Below are 24,334 nucleotides of genomic sequence, written 5' to 3' on the forward strand. Positions count from 1 at the left end.
GAGGATCGGTTCGCCTCGTTCACGAGGATCGTGTTTCACGACCAAAATATTTTTGGCGAACAGGATCCAGGAGAAACGAGCGTGTTTCCCAGAGTATCGTTGTTCGATTCGCTCGAGACTCTCGGTGCTCTCTCGTCGAACGGTTTTTGTTATTTTCGTTTGTTTCTCGTTTTTCAGTCGACGTCACGTTCATTGTGGACATTATCATAAATTTTCGCACGACTTTCGTGAATAGCAACGAGGAAGTGGTGTCCCATCCCGCAAAGATAGCCGTCCATTACCTGAAGGGTTGGTTCTTCATCGACCTGGTCGCTGCCATACCCTTCGACCTTTTCCTCGTTGGCTCCGATACTGACGAGGTAAGTTACACAGCACGCTCCACGTTCTCGGTGAAATCTTCCTTGCTGGCCCGAACTCTCTGATCGCCTTGTGCACAGTCATTTTTCTCGAGCCGCCTGAATTCTTAAAGTTCAAGGTGGAACGCGCCCCGGCCGCCGAAACCGGGGATCATCGATTCCCACCCGCGCCGATTCGTCTCGCGTGCACAAAATACGACGCGGGCTCGGGAGAAAATTCGGAAAATAAAATTTCGGCGTGCGCGCGATTACGTTATTTAGGGCGGGACACGGCTTGACGGGAGCGATCAGGGTGTCGGCCGAGGTTTCTAGAATGTCGATGTTAGCTCGTAAACATGATTAGGATGACATGCCGAACCCACAGTTAAGTGCCCATAGGTGTGTCTTACCGGATTGGTGCTTAGTTCGTTTTCCCTTTTTTCAACGTTTCTCGGTGTTGAATGAGTTCTATTTTTCTTTGTCGGAAGTTAGTCGGCTCGACGTACATATATATATATACATATATATAAGTATATATTTATATGTATATATATGTATACTTATATAAAAAATTCTCTCTCTCTCCTCTCTCTCTCTCTCTCTCTTTCTCTTTCTCTCTCTCTCTTTCTCTCTCTCTCTCTTTCTCTCTCTCTTTCTATATATACGTATATATATATTTATATATACAGGATGTTAAAAAAATCATTCAATATTTGCATGGTATATAGGATACATTGTACCGAGTTAAGAAGCTTTAGTAAACGTAGGTCGAAAGGTCAACCGTTTCTGAGATATAAACATTTTTGTTTACTAATATCATGATTGACTTACCTGAATTTTTGATGTTTACAGAAGATTTTCCACGTGTCCATTCGGCACACGCTTTGCATCTTCTTGTCACAGAGTCGCGAACTCTTTCGAAAATTCCACATTTCTGTTGAATTGTTTAACAAGCATGGCTGATTCGGTTACGTAACTCTTCTAAGTCGTTTATCGGCGAAGAATACATTAGGCTTTTTAAATATCCCCATAAGTAAGTCAATTATGATACTAGCAAACACAATAATGTTTGTATCTCAGAAACGGTTGACCTTTCGACCTACGTTTACCAAAGCTTTTTTACTCAGTACAATGAGTCCTATATACAATATTAACATTGAATGGTTTTTTTAACGCCCTGTATGTACATATAATATACCTATATACATATATATGTATATATAATATACCTATATACATACATATGTACATATAATATACCTATATACATATATATATATATTAATGTGCAGACGATATATGTGTAACCGACAGACGAGAAGGAACTTTAACGGATTCTCGTTGTCTGGAACGATTCCACACAAGTTTCACGAGTGGTACACGTACGTCATTAGTCGGACATATTGCTCGAAGTAAAATCAGAGTTAACAAATTCGTGCCTATGTTCGAGCGATAATGCCATTAGACTCGGTCCGCGCGAACAAGGTGCACGGTAGATCAGCCTCTCTGTTTCTCTTGGAAGAAAAAGAGAGGTGACGGAAAACACCTTCGGTATAGAAACGTGTTCTACCTGTACGGCACGTATGCATACACACCTAACTGGTCCGTGAACGCGTAAGTAAATCTCTATCGCTGTGACGATTTCTGCTCTCTGGTTGTCAAAACTGTTCCGAACATAACTGTCGAATCCTTGCCAAGACTCTCTTCTGTACATTATTTTCCTCTTGCTTTCCGTTCGATCGCTGTCCGTTTCGAACTGACCCTTTCGGGCCTGAATAAACCGCACGCGTCCCGCGGAATCTGTCGACGAATTTTCGTGAAACTGACCAGAACCCGCGAGAAATGTTTCGAACGAAGCTAAATTGTTTATTGGACCGCTCGGGAAAGTTGTTTGGTTTCTCAAAAAATTTCGTTTCGTAAGGGTGTTGAAAGAGCACTCGATTCGGTATTTTGCCGATAAGAAACGGGACTTCTGCGAGCGTAAGATGTCGAAGCTACCAAAATAAATTTCAAAAAAATTTCTTTTCGTGCCGTAAACATTGAAAAGTCGTCTTTGATTATCTCGCGGAAGAACGGAACAACTTCGCGGACGACCCAATAAGTGGAGCTACATCCTCGAAGTCGGAGATAAGTCGAGTCGCAACATGTTGAGAAAAATGGAGTCGCGAAGGGGTTAGTTACCGTCTCGGTTTTCTTTGTTCGCCGTGAAAGGGAACGCCAGGGCTGCGAGGTTTCTTCTTCTTTTTTTTTTACCTTTTGTTTTGTACTCTTCTTCGATCGGCGTCGAGGAGGAACGAGCGAACGAATAGAGAAGAGAAATGAAAATTAAAGAAAGAAAATCAAAGGAACGGAATATATTGCGACGCGCGCGCGCGCGCGGGAAGAGGGAGGAAAATTTGAGACGCAGAGTTGAACCAACGAGAACCGCCGTGTACACCTTCGAGCTAACTGTGCGCGAGCGCGAGCGCGACCCGTTTCTCCCCCCAGTTGCTACCCCCCGCCATCCCCCTGAAAAGGGGGAACAGAAATAGGGCGGCGTAATTTTAATTGCGCGTGCAGGAAAAGCTTGCTTCCACGATCAACGCGCGTAAATTAATTATATTCTGCGAGAGACCGGCTGCGGGAGCCTCCACGTCCCCCGGCGGAAACCAATCGAATCACCCCGTAGCTAAAATTCGACGAGAGGAAAGAGAATATTTTTTTATCCCCCTGCCCCCGTCCCCTCTTCTTTTTCAACCAACAATTATACCATGATCGGGATAAATCTTCTGTTCCCCCGACGAATCTCTGTCGATTATGCCGAAAAAGAATTAAAGCAATATCCTGTCTTTATTTTCCATTTCTTTCTCTCTCTCTCTCTCTCTCTCTCTCTCTCTCTCTCTCTCTCTATCTTTCTGTCTCTATCTATCTATCTGTCTATCTATCTGTCTATCTATCTATCTATGTATCTATCTATCTATATCTCTCTTTAACCCGACCAACCCCAACTTCTTTCTCTTTCTCTCTGTATGAACAACAATAAAAAAAATTCTGAATCACGAAATCATGAACGAACGAATTTTAACCTCAGTTTAACGTTTTCGTAGCTCGGCTTGGACAAGGACGAGGTTAGTTGACACACATACACACAGAGAAATTATACTCACAGGCTGATATATTCTATTTTTGTTCTGGTTTTTTCCGTTCCTTCTTTCTTTTCTTTTAACGAAACGCAGATTTCGATTTCACACGTTTTGTCTACCATACACACACATATGCACACGTACATATTATAAACAAACACCCTCACACACACTGTCTCTCTCTCTCTCTTTCTATTTCTCTTTCACAACCACACCGTAATATTAACAATTAATTAAAAGGTCACCGAACGCAGCCATGAACTCTTCTCTTCTGTACGTTTCTTTCTTACTTCCTTTATTGCGACTTTCTCTGTCTATTTCTTTCTCTATCTCACTCTGTCTCTTTCTCGCTATCTCTCTTTTTCTCTATCTCTTTCTCTCTTTCTCTCTCTTTCTCTCTGTCTGTCTCTTTTTTTGTCTGTCTCACGAAAACATACATAAAGTCTATCGTTTCTTTCTATCTGTTCTCTTATCATGTACAATTTTAATTGCTTGAGAACACGTCACACTTTGCGATTTCTCTGAACTTTTTTCTGCACATCGCACGCTGGTGTAAAATGCAGACTGGCTCGGCAGAGAACCGACGCGAATCCGTGAACAAATCTCCGCCGCTCGCCGCTCGCCGAACGAGAAATCATTTTTGCTAAGCCAGAATCGCATTCTAGACTACTGTGCACCGTTCTCTTCCCCATAACGAAGACTCGATCCCGTTTTCGATGCTCCACGTCGACTCCCACGATTTTACCACACTGGTCCACCGACGTCTCACACCTCCGCACACTAAAACACACGCCGATACACAGCCACAAGAGGAAGTTAATCCAACCAACTGCAACCCCACGATTTGTCAAGGATGCTCGAGCGAAGTCGATCGACAGTTCGTACGCGACCTAAATTCGTTTCATTTATTTTCCGTTCGGGCAAGCCTGCCGTATCGAAGTTCACGATAACTCGCCGAACGAGAACGAGCGAACGTTCGATCGTCCGAGGTTTCGCGCTCCCTGAAAACGCATGCACTCGCGGTCACGACAAGTAGAAAGGTCGAGCAATGATCGGACGCGAGCCCCATGCGATTATGCGAGATCCACGCGCCGCCGATTTATTCTGGAAACCGAGCGTTCGGACGAACAAACGTTGCTCCGACATGCCACGTGGCTTCTCGTTCGTCTCTTCGACGGTAGATCGGTCGTGTCTATTCCGTGATCGAGAACCGCGTCTGCACTTTGTACAACGGCGATAGCGTCGACATTTATTTGAACGATAAACCGCGGCCGCACCTGTTTCCGCAACGCTTTCGGAAACTGCGATCGACTTCCTCGCTTAAATTTCACGACGGCGAAATCCTCGAAGGAAGTCTGCATGTCCACAGTAAAGTATTTGCGAGAACGATACTGTAAATATTTTCTCGTCGCTGTTTTACGATCACTCTCGGTAGGACTTGCATCAAAGTATGAAACCGTAGCGTTAAAGAGTAACCTAATTCTCTCTCTCTCTCTCTCTCTACTTGTTCTATTTCTTTCTTTTGTTGTGTTCGTTCTCTTTCCCGAGCCTTGTATTTTTCTCCCACGCGTGTACAAAACGTTCGTTCTGTGAAAAAACAGTACACATCCGCACATACACATGTACCCAGACACACGCACACCTAAATATATACACAGCCGTCGACGACACACGAGTATGAATAGAGCGAAGGAAATAGAAACGCCTCGTGATATATATTTGATAAGAATATACTGTACCATATGTGCGTATACACATACGTCCCGATTAGATAGTTGACATAGTTCTTAGACGATTATTCCCGTGAGATCTTGATCCACCTGTTTATACGTATATACGAGCGAACGACTCCCACGATCATTCTTTTCTTTTCTTTTTTTTCTTGTCTGTTTTTGATCCTTCACACGTTCCCCGTTTCATCCGTTTCTCTTGATCTGCCATTCTGTTTGTTATCTCTTCTTCTTTCATGTTTGGTTTCCCGTTTTTTAAGTAGCGACGTAGACGTTCGTTGGGTATCAATACTTGCTAAGAACGGCGCCGAATAGTTAGATTGGTTTTTAGTAGATAGCGATCGACGATTTGTTTTGTACCAAATATTGATGCTCGGACCACGTAACCACGTAACCCGTCACTCTGTTCTCCGCCAACCGTATTCGTCCACCAGAATGAATTGTTAAGGCACGAATATATTGGAGTTGACGATGATTTCCACGATTAACGAAACTAAGAAGTATAGAAAAAGGAGAAAGGGACGAATCAACGATCGATCTAGAGATGTAAAGAGGATGAGAAGCGATCTCCAGTGTCCGTTCGCTTTTGGGGTTGCAGGATTAGCAGCGTGTCGGTCGGCGCACTGTCTAATACGCTTGTTCTTCCGAAAGTTCTCGACGAGTGTCTTTAGGCCTGTGTCGAAAGCGCGAACGGAACGAGGAACGACAATTTCTCGGACAGTGTGGCCAACGACAGATCCACCGGCACCGAGTACACAGCTACGACACACACACATATATACACACACATGTACACACACACGCTTCGTAACCTTCTGAAACGATACTTGTTGCACGGCCGTCGATGAGATCGATCGGTTCGGTGCGGTTCACACAGTCGCGATTGCCGGTCGTGACGATGTTCTCTTGCAGTCGAATCACCGCAGACAGCCCGACTAACGAGGAGAAACCGAGAACAATGAGGCTCTGCTAATCAAATAAAAGATTTAACTAATCAATCGGAGGATCGCCGAACGGTTGAGCGACTCCGCGCTTTGTCCCTCGTCGCAGCCGAGAAATCGAAGACACTTTAAATGCCAGACAAACTCGGCGTGAACCACGCGCGCGTATACACGAACGCGCGCACACCACATACGCACACATATATGAATATTATATATTTATACGAAGAACACGGATACACAAAATAGAGAGCAAACGACACGCGAGAGACGCAGAGGATCACACAGTGAACACAACGAAAGCGTCCACGAAAAGTGAAAGAATAATCAACGGGATTTTGTGAGGATATCGTATGTAAGCTTTTGACGTTTTCTCTCTCTTTCTCTCTCTCTCTCTCTCTCTCTATCTTTCCCTCCTTCTTTCTCTTTCTCACTGTCACTCTGATTCTTGTTTTCTTTCTCTCTGCCTTCCTTTCTACTCTGTTTCTGTTTCTCTTTCTCTTTCTTTTTTTTCTCTTTCTCTCAATCTCTTTCTCTCTCTCTTTCTCCCTCTCGCTCTCTGAATTCTATTAAAACGAGTCTGTTGGTCCTGTTTTTTACGTTGTCGAGAGCTTCCTTTTTGGTACCTGTTCATTGTTACGCTTCTATTGCAAGCTGTATGAAACTTTACAAGCCCAGCCTGAATCAGTAATCAGTTTTTTTTGTTGCGTGCGTTCATGTTCATCCGAGCTGCAATCGGCTCGCTCTGTTGCTCTAACACGTGTTGCCATGCGTTTCGTAATATTTTCGCTTCCAGAAACTATGTACGGGCCGATACGATATACTCTCTGTCTATATCTCTGTCAACGTATCTATCTCTCTCTCTCTCTCTCTCTCTGTTTCTCTGCCTATCTGCCTCTGTCTCTCTCTCTCTCTCTTTCTCTGTCTCTCTGTCTCTCTCTCATCCTTGTTGCGTACGTCATGTATCTCTCACCATATACATGTAAACTCTACAAACTAGACATATGTATATCTGAACAGTTTGTTGTACACTATTGAGTGACCATGCGTGTTATTTTCTGTCGCTTGAACGCTTCGTCTTCTTTCCACCCACGTGTAATGTGTTTGTTGTGTGCGGGCACGGGTTGCTGGGCCGACTGGTAGCGTTTTGCACAGCTTCGAATGGTCGTCGTGCCTCGGAGATCCCTAGAGATCTAGACCAAACGACGAGCGAGATCTCTTAGATTCGGTTTCGCAGCACCTCGGATACATTATTCGATCGCGAGATACACACTATAAGTCCATAGCGATCGAACGTCCGAGCTGCTCGGACATCTCGTTGACCGTCCGAATATCTTGCGCGCCGATCGGCCCGAGGGCCGTTCAAGACCGTTCCGACGTCTGGAGATAGTGGATTCGATTAGCATACTACGGAACAAACGGAGCTCTCGGATTGTCGGCGGTATCGCGGAACATCCGTGACATTCGAAGTCGGTTTCACCGCTCGAGAGATAGGATCACGACAGACAATGAGACGACCTGCCCGCCGTTCCGAAAAGCTTCCAGGATCCTTTCCCTCGCGTGTACACCGCCATAACATTCCACGCGCGCTATCTGTCACGGCTATCAAACGTCCTCGGGTATTCCTGGCAGAGCCCGAGCCAGCCCGAGGCCGGACGACACGACGAAAAGGCCGAATTTCTGCTCGTCCTGACCGCCGAGGAATCTTCGATGCGCCGCGACCATTCGAGAGCCATGCGAAATGGAACACGATTGCCAGAACTAGTGCCTTTCCTGAGTGGCGTCGCTGCGGAAACATTAACGTCTACGGCGTGATCGATCCGCGCCGACCAGAAACAGTCGGAAGAAACGCGGATCGTATCTCCTCTGAAGAAGAGGAGAGATGTTCTGCATCGCGGAACAACGACGCAAGCAAGAAAATCGTTCCATCGGGACGCCGGATCCTGTCATAATTTCTGGCTGGATGGCCGACGAATCGACGGTTCCACGTCCGGATCGGTCGTCCCTCGAGCCTCGCCGAGCAACCCGTGCGCCAAGCATCGACTCCTCGACCATCGTTAGCAACCGATTAGACGAATGGTTCAGTTTGATCGGAGCGTAGACGGCTCCTTTGCATGGTAGACGATATACCGGCGCGCGGCGTAGGTACTTTCGGGTGCTCGGGCTTCGAATCGAACCCCGGGTCCACCGACAGGTAAGGAGATGCCCGAAGAAAGCATGAGCAACGAACAACCCGCCTCCGTCTGTCCGTGACCGGAGGAACGTGTTCATTCTACCGAAACGATGTTCTCGACGCTTCGCGGTCCTCTACATCGGAGCTTTCCGCTTCTCTCGTTCGAGTCTCGAGAGCTTTTCGTCCGATGCTTCACGCCTCCTCGATGCAAGCCACGCCGGGAACCTCTTCTTCGCTTCGCGATACGTCGAGTGAACGGTACTCTTTTTCAGAGAAGAAAGCGACTCCGTGCGTTCTCTCTGTCACCGTGTAAAGCGGGCGTCGTGGCTTTTCTCGATAAAAGATACCGGATCGTTGAGAACGGAACGCAAAGCGTTGGCCGAGCGAGTTCGACTGTCGACAGACGGGACGAGACGAGACGAGACACGGACTCGGATGCGGATCCATCGACTCGTTTGTTCGCGCGAACCCGAGCGCGTACCTTCCGTTCGCCGGTGTGCATAGAGAAACGCGATAAGTCGCGGTGATTCGCGATGCGGCTTGAGCGGATCTCAGTAAGTACTCTCCGCCTGGGACTCTGTTTGTCTCGCGGGACAGAGTTTGTACGGCGACACGAGGCCGAGTCGAAGCCAAGGTAACCGCGACTGGAGTCGCACACGGACACGGAGGATCGAACTCGATCGCGACTGTCGTTCGCCACCGACGTTCTTATGATCGTTTAAATTGACTAACAATAGACGCGTCGACGAGGAATCGCGGCGGCAAAGAGAGACCACGGCATTCCGGCGAATCTCGTGCTGGGACTATTTTATCGCGCGGCGGCTTCTGGCTGAGCTGAAAAAATGACCGGTGACGACCCGATCGATCGAACACGGGAACGACAGTCGCACATTTTAGACTCTCCTCGTAAGATCTCTACACCGCTGCAACCATCGCTCGAACCGCGGAACTGACTTTGCCGGGCTGTGTCGAGTCTTGTTCGTTCTTTCGACGGTTCGCGGACGGACCGTGGAAAAGACGAACGCTACGAATCGGTAACCAATGAATTTCGGCGACGCACGGTTTGTCGGTGGACCGTTGCGCCCGCCTGGAAGTTACACACCTGGCTCACCAAGGGAATCGGTACCGTCGGCGCACCGAAAGCCGACGTACGAACGTTCGAAGTCAGTTGTTGCAGCGGCTCGATGGGAAACTCGTGCAACGAACAAGAGTCTCGTACGGCCGAGCGTGAGATCGACAAAGTGTGACGTGTTCTTTGCAGACGACCACCTTGATGGGACTGTTGAAGACGGCGCGTCTTCTGCGACTCGTCAGAGTAGCTAGGAAGATCGACAGGTACAGCGAGTACGGAGCTGCGGTATTGCTCCTTTTGATGGCCACCTTCGCTCTTATTGCTCACTGGCTGGCGTGCATATGGTAAATCATCTCCCACTTCTATAATTAATGCCGTAAAACCACTGCTTCTTCTTAGATAGTGACCCTAGAACGCCCTAGCTAGGATGCTTTCATCCTTGCATCGATGACCAATCGAAACCGATCGGTCGCCTAATTGTCGCGCGACGATGATCCTCCTGCGCTCAGAGATTCGAATTTCCGTTCCACGCTCTTGTGAAATGATGGTTATCGACGCGAGGATGTCGGATCGTAGCTATTTCATATCGCACTAGACACTCTGAAGCCACTGGTTCCCTGTAGGCCTTTAAGTTCGATGTACAGTACACGTGCTGAATCATTCTCGTAGAATAAAAGCTAGCCGTGTAGAGTACAAAGAGATTAGCGGAACACACAGCAAGAAATATTAAAGATACACGGGCATAGGCCGGTTCGATGATATAACCCAGAACTCGTAGACCACCGCCCTATGCACTTTATACGAGGTGTGCTTCCAGGGTTAAAGATCCGATCGAAGCGAACGTGTTAGCACGATGAATCAGAGAGACCACGAACTTGGAAACCTGATAAGGCAATCGTTCTCTGTTGCGCAGGTACGCTATAGGGCACGCGGAAAGGCCAATGTTGGAGAGCAAAGTCGGCTGGATCGACATTCTGGCGAACGACACGCATCAGTTTTATCACAATAACACCGGAGGGCCGACTATAAAGGTGAACGAACTCTGCGACTCGAACTTACCGCGAAATATCGTAATAAAATGCCATCGTTTTAACGATGGCTCGCGCGACGCGGCCGCACAGTGGTGCCGAGGCTGCGTAAAGTCTGTTAATTAAATTTTTAGTTTTCAAAAGAATACCTTTTTTGCATCGCCTAATAGTAGGAGCGTAATGTGCAACAATCGGATTTAAAAAGAACAACTTTTTTACAGATATTTGCGCATAACAAACGACCTTTTCTTCTCTCCCGAGAATTCGTCGGTTTTTAGTGCAATGATTATGTCATTTTTCTGTCTTTAATTGTGATTAGCTAAGGATCTCAAAACTATGTGGAAAATTTAAGGGATCCAAAATAATCTCTCTTTGCGTTGGACTTCTTTTTTATTTAAGCAGTTTCATAACAACTTTCATAACTGACGTGTCTCAAATAATAGAGAAAAATGTGAAATTTAATGTGTTTTATTAACTCTTTGCACTCGAGACTATTTTAACTTCAAAATGAAGACGTTTGTTCCAACCTACAGTATTTCCATTTGGTACCATTGTTTTTATTTGATACATATGAAATTGAACGTGTACGCTTATAGACAAATGTAATAATGTGAAAATTCTTTTGAAATTAGTCCAGCAATTTTTAGCATCACCTCAGAGTCGCCACTCGAATGCAAAGGGTTAATACTTCGAGTATAAAATAATATCTAATAATAATTGTTTTCATGTTATATAAATTACTATTATGGGACTCATTGGACCACTCTTGGAAAAATGCTCGTTCAGTTCTTGCAACTATGGTACGATCAACGGAAATTTTGTTTACGTAACATTAACAAAATTGTATTTAAATATAATATTTTTAATTAAATATTTTGTTATACTTAAAGAACTCGTCAATTGTGCGCGTTTCACATTTTTCTTTATTATCTAACCCCCGAAGGACGGACCTCGCAGAGAACGGAGCCGGGGTAATTCTGGTCCATGATAAAATCTCTTATAAACAGTTTTTTGTCGAGATCAGTTAAAATGAGCCAGAGTTAAGATTCTTCTGAAGGTAGGTATGTAAACTTCAATTACGGTCAAAAGTGTTCGAAAGTGGTGAGAATCTTTTAAACACAGTTACTTTAGCGTTACAACTTGACGAAAAAAATCTGTCCCAGCTTTAATCAACTTAATCCATTCACTGGCAGACAAAAGAGCGCCCTGCCCTGGGCAAGATCTCAAGATAGCCCAATTTTAAGGAAAATCCTACGAGATAACTCGTAGCTGGCGTCACTGAATAAAATTCCTGTGCCGAGAGGCGCTTACGAGATATTTCGTAGTCGACAGTGAACGGATTAAAGCATCTTTTGTGTGCCTGCACACATACAGAAGAACGCAACAAAAAGAGGCTTACGATTAGCCCGAACAATAACTTCACGCTCAACGAATATTTGAAAACGTTATTTTTGGCAGACGACAAATAGGGAGTTTCCCAATATATTGGGTTGGCAGCTAAGTAATTGCCGATTTCAGTTATAGATATCTCTCACTCCCTTTTTATGATATCCGTAACTGTCGGACAAAGCAATCAAAATGATTACAATAATGTTTAATGCCGTATTCAAGCTACAACAATTTCCAAGTACAGTAAATTCTCCCTAATTAACGCTCAGATTGTACACAAAAATAGATAATTTGGGAAAAGAAGATAAGATTATTCAAGCCTTGCGGCTCGTTTTTATAGTTATGACAATCGGCGATTATGAGAACGAGTCACGAGGCTCGAATAATCGTCTCTCCTCTTCCCAAATCGTCAATTTCTGTTTACCAGCTGAGGGACAATTGGAGAGAATTTACTGTACATAGAAAGTAGCTGAAATCATGTTACAAAAACCAAACAAAAGCGTTCTTGAATCTTCGTCATGTAGACCAATATCCCTGCTACCAATGATGTCAAAAATATTAGAGAAAATAATTTAGCAGACTAAGGGTAACGATACAAGAAAAACAGCTATTCCCATATCGTCAATTTATTGAGTTGGCAACTAAGTAATTGCCGATTTCAGTTATAGATGTCTCTCACTCCCATTTTTATGATATCCGTAAATGTTATATTATAAAATTATTATTATTATTATTATTATTATGTTATTTTTTATTATCCGTGAATGTTAGCAACTGGACAAATTGAATGCAGCGGTCAAGGAAAAGCGACCAGAATTGGTCAATCGTAAAGGTGTCATTTTCCAGCAGGACAATGCTAGGCCGCACACGTCTTTGTCCACTCGGCAAAAATTGATGGATATTGGTTGGGAATTGATGTTACACCCACCATATAGCCCTGATCTCGCGCCATCGGATTACCACTTATTTCGATCCTTGGACAACTCCCTTCGTGGTAAAACTTTTAATGATGATGACGCTGTAAAATCTCACTTAACTCAGTTTTTGGCCGAAAAGGATCAGACTTTCTACGAGCCTGGAATTTTCAAGTTGTCAGAGAGATGGCGAAAGGTCATCGAACAAAATGGAAAATACATTACAAATTAAACTTCGTTCCAAGTAAAAAAAAATTTTTTATTTCATTGAACAAATCGGCAATTACTTAGTTGTCAAGCCAATAAATTCATTTTCAAGTAAATCAAGGAACAAATGTTTTTAAACTCTGTAGTCGTTTGAATTTAAAGAAATTGTAATTAATTAAAACATAATTCAGCTATTATTTCACCTATAATTTTGAAACAACCGTCCAACGTGCAAAATCCTAATTCTGTTGGATAGTTCGTTTTCTTTTTCACAGACTTTTTGCTGCTTTTTGACCAAATGCACCACTGTGTGGCGTGTTGCCGTGTCGACGTCTGTAACCGCGACCCCGAATCGATGTATTTTGTTTCGCGTGTAAAGGCTGCGCCGCCATTGCTACCGGGAAACTAATCCTTTTGTTCGTCTGTTCGATTTCAGAGTCTCTATATCACAGCACTGTACTTCACCTTTAGTAGTTTAACGTCGGTGGGCTTTGGAAACGTAGCGCCGAATACGGACACCGAGAAAATCTTTACGATAGCCGTTATGCTGATCGGATGTGAGTAGATGTTGCATTACCTAAACGGAGTTTCCTCCCCATTAACGGCCCCCTTTTCTTTTACTGTATGTTATTATTATTATAATTATTATTATTAGTAGTAGGTAGCCCGTGCGGCGTGGTTTAGATCGGGCTTCCGGTTATACATAATGTTTTCTTATGTAATACATACACTTACAGAGAAAAGTTAAGAAACGCCTTTCACAAAACTCAATAACTTTTTCAAAACTGGACTAAATGACTCGAATCTTTTTTAAGTGTTAGTTGGACTAGTTTTCTGTACAATGCCTGAAATACTCTCTTATAATTTTGTTATTACTTGGAATGACAAAGGGAGATACAGAACTTTCGCTTTTTAACTTATTACTTTTGCTCACTTTAGATTTTTATTTTTGTTTACACTTCTTTTTTTTACTTTTATTATTACTTGGAATAACAAAAAAAGGAAAAACTCTAGTTCTTTTAACTCTTTCATCTCAGTCTACAAAGAAAATGTTAAAAATGCGTTTCGTAGATTTCGCTAATTTATGTACACGCTGAAAATCTAAATCGGTTAACGCTATTAGAGTCAAGCTACAGACGTTGAAAGATGTATAAATCTGCAGATTTCTGAATTTTTTATTTAGTCGGAAGTGTAAAAGATCGCCATGGAACTGCAATTTTCGCGATCTTTAATTAATTCGCGATTTTTAACCGATCTCGATGAAATTTTCGGCATGCATATAAGTTACCGAGATCTACAAAACGCTTTTTTTACGTTTTCTTTATAGACTGAGTTAAAAAAGTTAAAAAAATGAGAGATTTTTTTCATTTTTCTGTCATTCCAAGTAATAGCAAAATTTAGAAAGAAAGTATTTCAATAATTGTACAGTAAACTAGTCCCTCTAATATGTTCAAAAAATTCTAATCATTTAGTCCAGTTTTAAAAAAGTTATTGCGTTTAAAAACACACGGTCACACACAAGTGGTCACATATGAATGATACTAATTCTTGACCTAATCTACAATATTCGTATTTATTGTAACATATTTGAACAAATTCGATTTTAGTAGAATTTTTAAAATGCAAAAGAGTTGGCATATCATTTACTGCGTAACTGTGTAATTAAAACTAACTTTGTAGTTTCAATTTCATAACACTAATACGATTCAGCAGTAATAGTGACTGGTGTCTATTGCCTTGTAAAAGTGAGATCGAATTTATTTAGACTTTGTAAAATTTTTATTATAAAACTTACTCCAAGAACATAATTTATCCAAACATTTCCCATAAAAGTGTCTCTAAAGTTTGCAGAATTATAAATACAAGCAAGAAACCGATTATTTTGATCATGATAGGTTTAACGTTACACCTACCAATTAACATTGTACCGTTTAGTACAATTTTTCACGTTCAGCGCATATTTTGCAAATGATTTGGTTCTTTTTCATTTGAAACGGATTTTTGCAGGTTTGTTTTCTTTGCGATGTCTTTTTTGAAACTATTTTCTCGCACATGAAATCTGAATTTGTTGACCTTTCCCGTACATATTCCTGTTCTTTCTGTCGCATAAATTTGAATAAAATAATTTGAATAAAAATTGCTAGGTAGAAATTTTTTCCCGATTACTCCTTTGTACAGGGTGTCCAAGCATCGGTGATGCAACCGAAAAGGGGGTGATTTTACATGAAAAAACAAATCGAAAATAAAGAATAAAATTTGTTCAGTTAAGGCATGGTTATCGCGAAAATCGATTTTGAATATTCAGCATTTCGAAGAATTTTTGCATGAATTTTCCTTTCAGAAAAAGTTTCTAACTAAATTACATGTTTTATTTTCGTTTAAATCCATAGATAGAAATAAGTAGCACAGTACATCGCGGTACTGCTTATATTAGTACTATTTATAAGTGACATATGACTTCTATCGAGATCCATACATCTAAACTATTCTAAACCATAGTTACAGTAGGTAACAAAAGTATTCGAAGGCCTTTTAAAACGGAATAACTTTCTTAGAACTGGACTAAACAACTTGAATTTTTTTTTTAGATGATAGAAAACCAGTCTATTAGACCATAACTAGAATAACTCAATTTTACTATTGCTTGGAATGACAAAAAGAATAAAAAACTCATGTTTGAATATTCAAAGTCGATTTTCACGGCAACAAAACCTCAAATGAAATCGTTTTATTCCTTATTCTTTACTTGCTTTTTTGGTGTAAAATTACCCTCTTCTCAGTTGTACCACCGACACTGGGACACCCTGTATAACACCCACGAGTTTATTCCGATTAAATCAAGAATATTAAAGAAAACTTGCACAGACTATTTTCGACATTTCGATTTCACGGAGTATTGGTATACGCTTCTTCAATTTTTAGAAATTTTTACTTCGAGGTTAATAAAAGCACATTTTTATTTGACTTACTTTTATAAATTCTAAATGTACGATGATTCGCTTTATACAGTTCTGTTAAGAAGTATATATCAACTTTCGCTTGTTTTGCAAATTTTGATAGTTCCTTTTTATTTACACGGATGGTTCCAACGATAGCGATTTCTTCTTTATAGTCCTCCTTCGCTAGATCTCGAACACTCTTCAGCTACATTATTTACTTCTTCTATTAATTTGAAATGTCTTGAATTTCTTGAGATCGGAATTATCAACATAACAATGAAATACAAAATTCTTGACTCACAAAATATCTTGTGATATCTTGAAATGGTCAAACTAAGAATGAAATCGAACATTCAATAGGTATCAACAAACATAGCATAATTATGCAATATTTGCAATAGTAAATGTGCAATAGTAAAAATACTATTGTATAGTAAAAATACTACTATAATATTATAGTACAAATACTATTATTATAGTAAAAATATATTTTATGGACGCGGTAGTCAGGTCAAATTGCATATATTTCTCAGTAAAAAAAGTAATAATTGGGAAATAAATATTGAAAAATACATTAGATGTAAATTATAATAAAAGTCGTAAAGTCAAATGGCGATGTGATAACAATATTTGTAAGACCCATTTTACCAAAAAGTTTAAAAACAGTCATCTGACCGGTCATGGTAGGTTCAGTGTTCATTAAATTATTTTGCTTTCATTTCCAACACTTAACTTGTTAAATATACCGTCGTAATTATCGTCACCCCTCTTTCCTCCAATTACACTGCCTACTTTTCAGACTTTCCTTTTTGATACAATCGAATTGCAATAATGTCTCCCTAATTGACGCTCAGATTGTGTACAAAAATGGACAACTTGGGAAGAGGAGATACGATTATTCGAGTCTCGCACCTCGTTTTTATAGTTGTTGACAATCGAAAACCATACAAAACGAGCCACAAGGCTCGAACAATCGTATCTCCTCTTCCAAAATTGTCCATTTTTGTGGACAATCTGAGCGTCAATTAGAGAGACATTACTGTATATCTTGGATCTTTTGTTCTCGAGAACCGATTACTCGATCGCCCAGATTCTTTCTCGTCCGCCTTCGATACACGTTGTTTCCACGATAACTAATGAACGCTTCTCCGCAGCTCTGATGTACGCCAGTATTTTCGGTAACGTCTCGGCGATCATACAGAGGCTGTACAGCGGCACGACTCGATACCACACACAGATGCTTCGCGTCCGCGAGTTCATACGGTTCCACCAGATCCCGAATCCGCTCCGCCACCGGCTGGAGGAGTACTTCCAGCACGCGTGGACCTATACGAACGGGATCGACATGAACAGTGTTCTGAAAGGGTTCCCAGAGTGCCTTCAGGCGGACATCCGTCTTCATCTGAATAGAAACCTTTTAAACAACTGTAAAGCGTTCAAGAAGGCCAGCCAAGGTTGTTTAAGGTACGCTCGACTTCTCAAAGTTTCGCGACTTTCAACCAGAAACTTCAGCGGGTATTCTAGTGTGAAGTGCGTGTATTTTTAACTTTATTATTGTTATTTTTTATTACCATTTTATAATTATTAATTTATTATTACTTTATTTATTTTTAATTTATTATTATTATTAGGGAATTTTTTACAAAGAAACTATTATATCCTTTTCAGTCAAATTGACAAGGTTTATTTGTACCTATTTTAGCGAAGTTTCAATATTTTTTGGAACAAAAAAAAGTTAAAATTAGTGGCTTACTCTCATAGTCATTTTTAAAAAAGATCGTCTCACGGTGTCCATGATTTCGGCCATTCTGCTTGTTTGAAAGAAAAAAAACGTGGAAGTTCCTTAATTAGTACGAATTTGGTTATAGCAGGTACTAGAACAAAAGAAAAAAGTCGCTAATTAAAAAGGTGGAGTTACTTTGAAATTCGATTATCGATTTTTGCATGTTTTTTTAAACTTCGGAAGCCTAAAAGAATAGAAAAGAATAAAAAATTTTAATTGATTCCAGGACGATTCATGTACTAAATGTGTACTTAAAATTTTGAGTCAATTGGTCAAGTAGATTTTGAAATGTCGTGGACATCGTTCTGGAAAACATAGTTTCGAAAACAATGCCTTTAATGTTTAGTATATCGATAATGATATAAAGTCGTCGTATGTTTCAAACTGAAACAACTGTAGCTTCGTTAATTTTAGGAGTTCGCATGTAAGATTCCAGAGATGTATTTTTGAAACTATATCCTTTAAGAAGATGCAAAAAAAGATTAATTTTTTCAAAAGTTCACACTAGAATACCCCCTTAATATCGGTAAAATTTGCACATAGATATAGTAAATTCTCTCCAATTGTCCCTCAATTTGTAAACAAAAATGGACAACTTGGGAAGAGGTGACAATTTGGTTTTTAAAGTCGCCGATTATCAACACGTATAAAAATTGTCCATTTTTGTTTCCAAGCCGAGGGACAATTTAGGAGAATTTACTGTATTTTTTGGTTTCTCTCTCCGTTTTTGTACCTCGCTGTGACAATGTCGTTCGTACAGCTGTTTAAATTCCACTCCCACTTCCACTTTTGTCGCAAATCGTAACGCGACTTCGAAGATGAATACAATGTTTTAATTATCAAGTTAAAAACAGCGTTTGTACTACTGAACGAATTTAGATAATTATAAACAGCATTATCGCATCTTCTTCACTTGCAAATATATTGTACATATTACTGCAGTTTTGATATTGCAAGAACATCAGTATAATGTACATACAGTACCGGACAAATGTATTTGCGCACCCTTTAAAATGCAATATATTTTTATAACTAGACCAGACGACGCGAATTTCTTATAGATGATACAGGCGCTAGCCTACTAGACAATGACTAAAATACTGTGTGTGTGTGTGCTTTTTAATTTTGAAATTAAATAAATGAAAAGAAATAATAGAAGGCTTACGTTTCTCAACTTCTTTTATCTGAGCATATAAGGAAAGTTTAAAAAATGCCTTTCGTAGATCTCGGCAACTTATATGCATGTTAAAAATTTCATCGAAATCGGATGACAGTGATATGAGCTGTGAAGAATTAAAGATGGCAAAAATCGCAATTCTGTATCCATTTTTAACACTTTTCGACCAACAGCTATCAAAAATCTATCATTTTTTAAATCTTTCAACGCTTGTAGCTCAACTCTACGTTAACTGATTCCGATGAAATTTTCAATATACATACAAATTACCGAGACCTATGAAACGCATTTTTTAAATTTTCGTTATCGGCTCAGGTAAGAAAATTAAAAACCGAGACTTTTTAATTTCTTTTGTATGATTCCAAATAATAGCAAAATGTAAAAAATAATTTTAGTCACTGTCCAGTTAAACTACTCCTTCCATCATCTAAAAACAAATTCCAGTCATCTGGTCGTCTGAAAAAAGTTATTGCTTCTTAACCGTTTGCGTACCACGAGCCACTTTTGCGCTCTTCAGATTTTGTGTCGAGAAAAGCCAGGGCATTTGGCCGAAACAGACGACTTACGGCCCACCCGAAATTTATCGAAACGTGCTCAGTCTATCAGACGCATGTATACGTCGCGCGTCGCATCGCTGTCAGTAATCCAATTTGCATTTTGTTGTTACCTATTCTAAATTAATAGTATATATATTTTCATTCATAACGTTTTATTTTATGTTTTACGGCTTTTTTCGACATATAATCGAAGGAGCGCTGTTGCACTCTTCGGCGCTTTTCGATCCTGTTTTTTTCAGAACCATCTGGTACGCAAACGGTTAAAAGGTGTCCGAATACATTTGTCAACAGAAAAATACGGGTATAATATCGGAATTTCTTATACCGGCACGAGTCCCATTCCCATGTCTTTTCCCAACGTTGTTTAACGGATCGTTTTGTGCCCGTGTTACGCAGAGCATTATCGTTAAAATTTAAAACAACGCACGCACCGCCCGGCGACACGTTGGTTCATCGTGGAGACGTTCTCACGTCCCTGTACTTCATATCGCGCGGCAGCATAGAGATAGTAAAGAACGACGTGGTGATGGCGATCCTGGGCAAGGACGACATATTCGGAGAGAACCCCTGTATCTACACCACCGTCGGCAAGTCATCCTGCGACGTCCGCATCCTCACCTACTGCGACCTGCACAAGATACACAGGGACGATCTGCTGGACGTTCTCGCTCTCTATCCGGAGTTCGCGAACCACTTCAGCGAGAATCTCGAGATCACTTTTCCTCTCCGAGATGTACGTACTCTTTCGTTTCTCTTCCCACGTTCTTTCTCGCATTTCTCGACAGACTCGTTGAAAGTTGTGAACGACTTTTAGGAGGAGCAAGCCGGTGTCGATCCAATGTCAGCAAGGTTTCCTGTCAGCACTCCAACGGACGTCGAAGTCGACACTAGGAGATTCATTTTCCGTCCACCAAGATACCGTCGAGGGCCCGGAATAGGCCCCGGCACCAATCTCATCCCCACCGGTCGACAAGACTCCCTACAGGGTGACCAGGAAGACTAGTGAGTATTTCTTCCCTTCGAAAACTCGACGTCCCTTTGTGATGTTATTCGAGAAGGAAAAGCCTAGCCGGATTTCATGGTAGAAACGTTTAACTCTATACAGGGTGTCCCAGGTTTTAATGTCCAGACTTTGTCAGTATATTCTATGGCACAAAGTAAGAAAAAAATGTTATGTAAACATAGGTCATATAGAGTTTTATTAAGAAGTTATAACAAAAATTCGTTCAATGAAATGAAAGAGAATAGAAACGAAACTCGCACGGTCATAAATTCGATCTTCGATCGATGTCAATCATGTATTGTCAACAACGGTAGACATTTCGAAATGTATTAATAAACACAGCTTACATAAACACACGGCATGTGCTGATCTATTCAAGCCAATGCTCGCAGTAACAGCAAGTTGATTACTATTCCTATTCTGAATTTTTGTTATAACTTCTTAATAAAGCCCTGTATGACCTATGTTTACATAACATTTTTTTCTTACATTGTGCCATAGAATACGCTGACAAAGTTTGAACATTAAAACCTGGGATACCCTGTATAATATTAGGTCGTTCAGAAAGTGATTTCGTAAGGGTGTTACTTGTTTCAGTATTTTGCCAATAAAAAACAGAATTTCCACGAGAATAAAATTTCAAAGCCACCAGAAAAATGTCGAAAAACTTTTTTTCTTTTCACTCCGATCATTAAAAAATTTATTAAAAGTCTATCTTGAAAAGTCTATCATTCTCGTGTAAGAACGAAACAAGCGATCCAATATACTTATCGAGTGGATAAACTTAAGTATAAATTATTTTCTTACGAAAAAAAACGTCGAAAATTCTATATTTTGTTCACCTTAATGCATCCCTGTAAAGAATTTGAAAAAATTTATACAGGTATTTGTAGTAGTACATTATCAAAGAATTAAAATACCAACGGCACAATTTTTAGCTTTTGAAAAATCTACCCTTTTACGATTTTGTTTTTTGGTTTCTCATTTTTTGCACAGCTTGCAACCGAAACATCTGAACCGTCCTAAAATATGTCACTCGTTTTCCAGAATTTTAAAAGCCGCCTAAAGGAAAAATGTACGAAATAGCGCGCGATATATTTTGCCCTGTAACTACCCTCACCCTCAGGGTTGAAATTTTGCGTAAAGAGATTTTTCTTGGCCAGCTGTTCAACCGTGTAATATTCGTCGAGTATCCTGTGATGGCAGATTTGACCATCTTATCCGGCTAGGCTCTTTGCCAATGATGTGCATAATTGTAGATTCAAAGTAACTTTTACATCGTTACCGATACCTAAACGGAAACTTAACGAAATATTATATTTGTATATTTTTATTTTCTATTATTTCTAATATAGAAATATACAAATATGATTTTTGTTAAGTTTTTTTTTTAATATACAGGATAACTCAGCTAAAAGAGACCACCTACAATGCTGTGGATAATTATAAACTGAGAATAACTTTTACATTTTTCACAGACGTTTAAACAAAAACCAAGAAAAAACTATATTTGCATATTTCTATATTAGAAATAATAGAAAGTAGAAACTTACAAATACGATATATCGATAAGTCTTTGTTTAAATATCACTAGAAGTGTAAAAGTTACTTTGAGTCTAAGATTATTCACACCACTGTATTTTGGATGACAGGCCGCATATTGGACAATTTTATCGGATTTTTCGTAATTTTAAGAAGGCACTGGAAGGAAAAATGTGCGAAATAGCGCGCGGTATAATTTCCCTGTAACTACACTCCTGTATGTAACTAACCCAAGCTACAGGGTTGACATTTTGCCAAATGATGTTTTCCTGCGCTAGCTATCGAACGGTGTAATATTGGGTTGGCAACTAAGTAATTGCCGATTTGTTCAATGAAATAAAAATTTTTTTTTGCTTGGAATGAAGTTTAATCTGTAATGTATTTTCCATTTTGCTCGATGACCTTTTGCCATCTCTCTGATAACTTGAAAATTCCACGCTCGTAGAAAGTCTGATCCTTTCCGGCCAAAAACTGAGTTAAGTGAGATTTTACAGCGTCATCATCATTAAAAGTTTCACCACGAAGGAAGTTGTCCAGGGATCGAAATAAGTGGTAATATCCGATGGCGCGAGATCAGGGCTATATGGTGGGTGTAACATCAATTCCCAACCAATATCCATCAATTTTTGCCGAGTGGACAAAGACGTGTGCGGCCTAGCATTGTCCCGGTGGAAAATGACACCTTTACGATTGACCAATTCTGGTCGCTTTTCCTTGACCGCTGCATTCAATTTGTCCATTTGCTAACATTCACGGATAATAAAAAATAACATAATAATAATAATAATAATTTTATAATATAACATTTACGGATATCATAAAAATGGGAGTGAGAGACATCTATAACTGAAATCGGCAATTACTTAGTTGCCAACCCAATATTTGTTGAAAAAGGTTAGGCCTTCTTTTGCCAAGTTTGGGTTAGAAAATTGCACAAATCAATTTGTTCGTAATCAACTGAAAACCGAAAGACCAGAAATGGGGACGAACTAACGTATTTGCAAGAGTCCCTGATTTTGTCTCGATAAATACCTTCCTAGTTACAGCAAAGCTTTCACAACGCATAATTAATCGACGGTTTCCCTTGAAAAAATATTTTTATATTGCAGCGACAAAGCGAGTGGCCACGGGATTCTAGAGTTCAGCACGGAGAAGGCCGGCCAGGAAATGACGCCATTGAACCTGGAGTTCGACGAACCAAAGCAGCGAAGCTCGACCTTGAACTCGATAACCGGTGAGAGAACGATCATTGTCGAGGATCGTGGTCGACGTCTCGCACCGGATCTACGTTCTTAATCTTGCGGAGTGACAAGAGAACCTTTTCACTTTATACTCTACCCAGTTCTCTTTCTCTCTCCCTCTCTGTCTCTCTCTCTATATATATATATCTGTCTATCTCTGTATATCTATCTCCTGATTTGCCTCTAATTTACTGGTCTGAGGAATGTTGTTCTCTGCACGACATCTAGACATTGTTAACCCTTAATTAGCGAGCTGGATCTATGTAACATGCATCGTAACTCACAGATTTGACTTGCAACCAGAGATTCCACGGGTCGCCTAATCCTAACCCAAATCCGGTTGACCAAGGAAGGTTTCTGTAAACCGTGCTACCCACGAGGGAACGGTTCTTAAATATTAATTAATTAAGTAGGGACACAAAATACTCGTAATATTGATTTTGGTTCTCAAAGGAGTTACAGAAACCCAAATAATGTTACAGCTGTTATGTTGATCTCGATTCTGGCTGAAATCAATTTCGGTTCTCAAGCTCAAGAACTGAAACCGAAATCATTATAACTAGACTGCGGATTTTATACATTTATAGCAAAATTGAGTAGCTTCAATTTAAGACAATGCAATAATTAAAAGCATTTTAAAACGTCGATGTATTATTTTTAATCTATTAAGATTGTTAAAGGAAAAATGAACTTGCTACTTGGTTTCTATTCTTTGTAACTGACGCAGGCAATTGTTATTTTGCATAAAAATCTGCATAACAATCATAACCTCGAGTTTTCATAATTGTCTCAATCCAGATGGATTGTATAAAAGTTTGAAACAGTTGTTCTCAGAATCTATTCAGACCCTGATTATAGCTAACATAAATAAACAGGTAACAACCACGTTAAAACGAGCTTTTTAAGTAAAATTATTAAATACATATTACAGTAACAGTATTAGTGATAACAATATTTTTCAAAATTAAAGGTCAGAGTCGTTCGTCCATAGTATTCATCACATCATTTATAACGTCACTATTTAAGCGCGTTCGTTGATCATTTAACAAATAATCATACTCTGCATAATTATTAGTATTATTATATAGTATTATATAGTATTATTATATTATATATTATAATAATAATATAAATTATATTATATACTATAATATATATATATAGTATATAGTATATAGTAT

General features: G+C 40.2%; 1 protein-coding gene across 14 annotated transcripts in view; it reads left to right on the forward strand.

Moving 5' to 3' along the window:
• sei (potassium voltage-gated channel seizure) overlaps positions 1-24,334 on the forward strand; it is a 324,051-nt gene that overhangs the window by 275,209 nt on the left and 24,508 nt on the right. For 12 of the 14 annotated variants that reach the window (XM_033474900.2, XM_076525504.1, XM_076525513.1 and 9 more), the window contains 9 exons: positions 178-359; positions 3,422-3,442; positions 9,563-9,717; positions 10,287-10,404; positions 13,348-13,468; positions 17,005-17,314; positions 19,764-20,100; positions 20,182-20,369; positions 23,022-23,146. In XM_033474900.2, coding sequence (XP_033330791.1) covers positions 178-359; positions 3,422-3,442; positions 9,563-9,717; positions 10,287-10,404; positions 13,348-13,468; positions 17,005-17,314; positions 19,764-20,100; positions 20,182-20,369; positions 23,022-23,146 — 1,557 coding nt within the window. The remainder of the gene's footprint in view (positions 1-177; positions 360-3,421; positions 3,443-9,562; positions 9,718-10,286; positions 10,405-13,347; positions 13,469-17,004; positions 17,315-19,763; positions 20,101-20,181; positions 20,370-23,021; positions 23,147-24,334) is intronic. The other 2 variants (XM_076525506.1, XM_076525514.1) reach the window with 1 other exon arrangement.

Source organism: Megalopta genalis, chromosome 12 (assembly GCF_051020955.1).
Source record: "Megalopta genalis isolate 19385.01 chromosome 12, iyMegGena1_principal, whole genome shotgun sequence".
Lineage (NCBI taxonomy): Eukaryota > Metazoa > Arthropoda > Insecta > Hymenoptera > Halictidae > Megalopta > Megalopta genalis.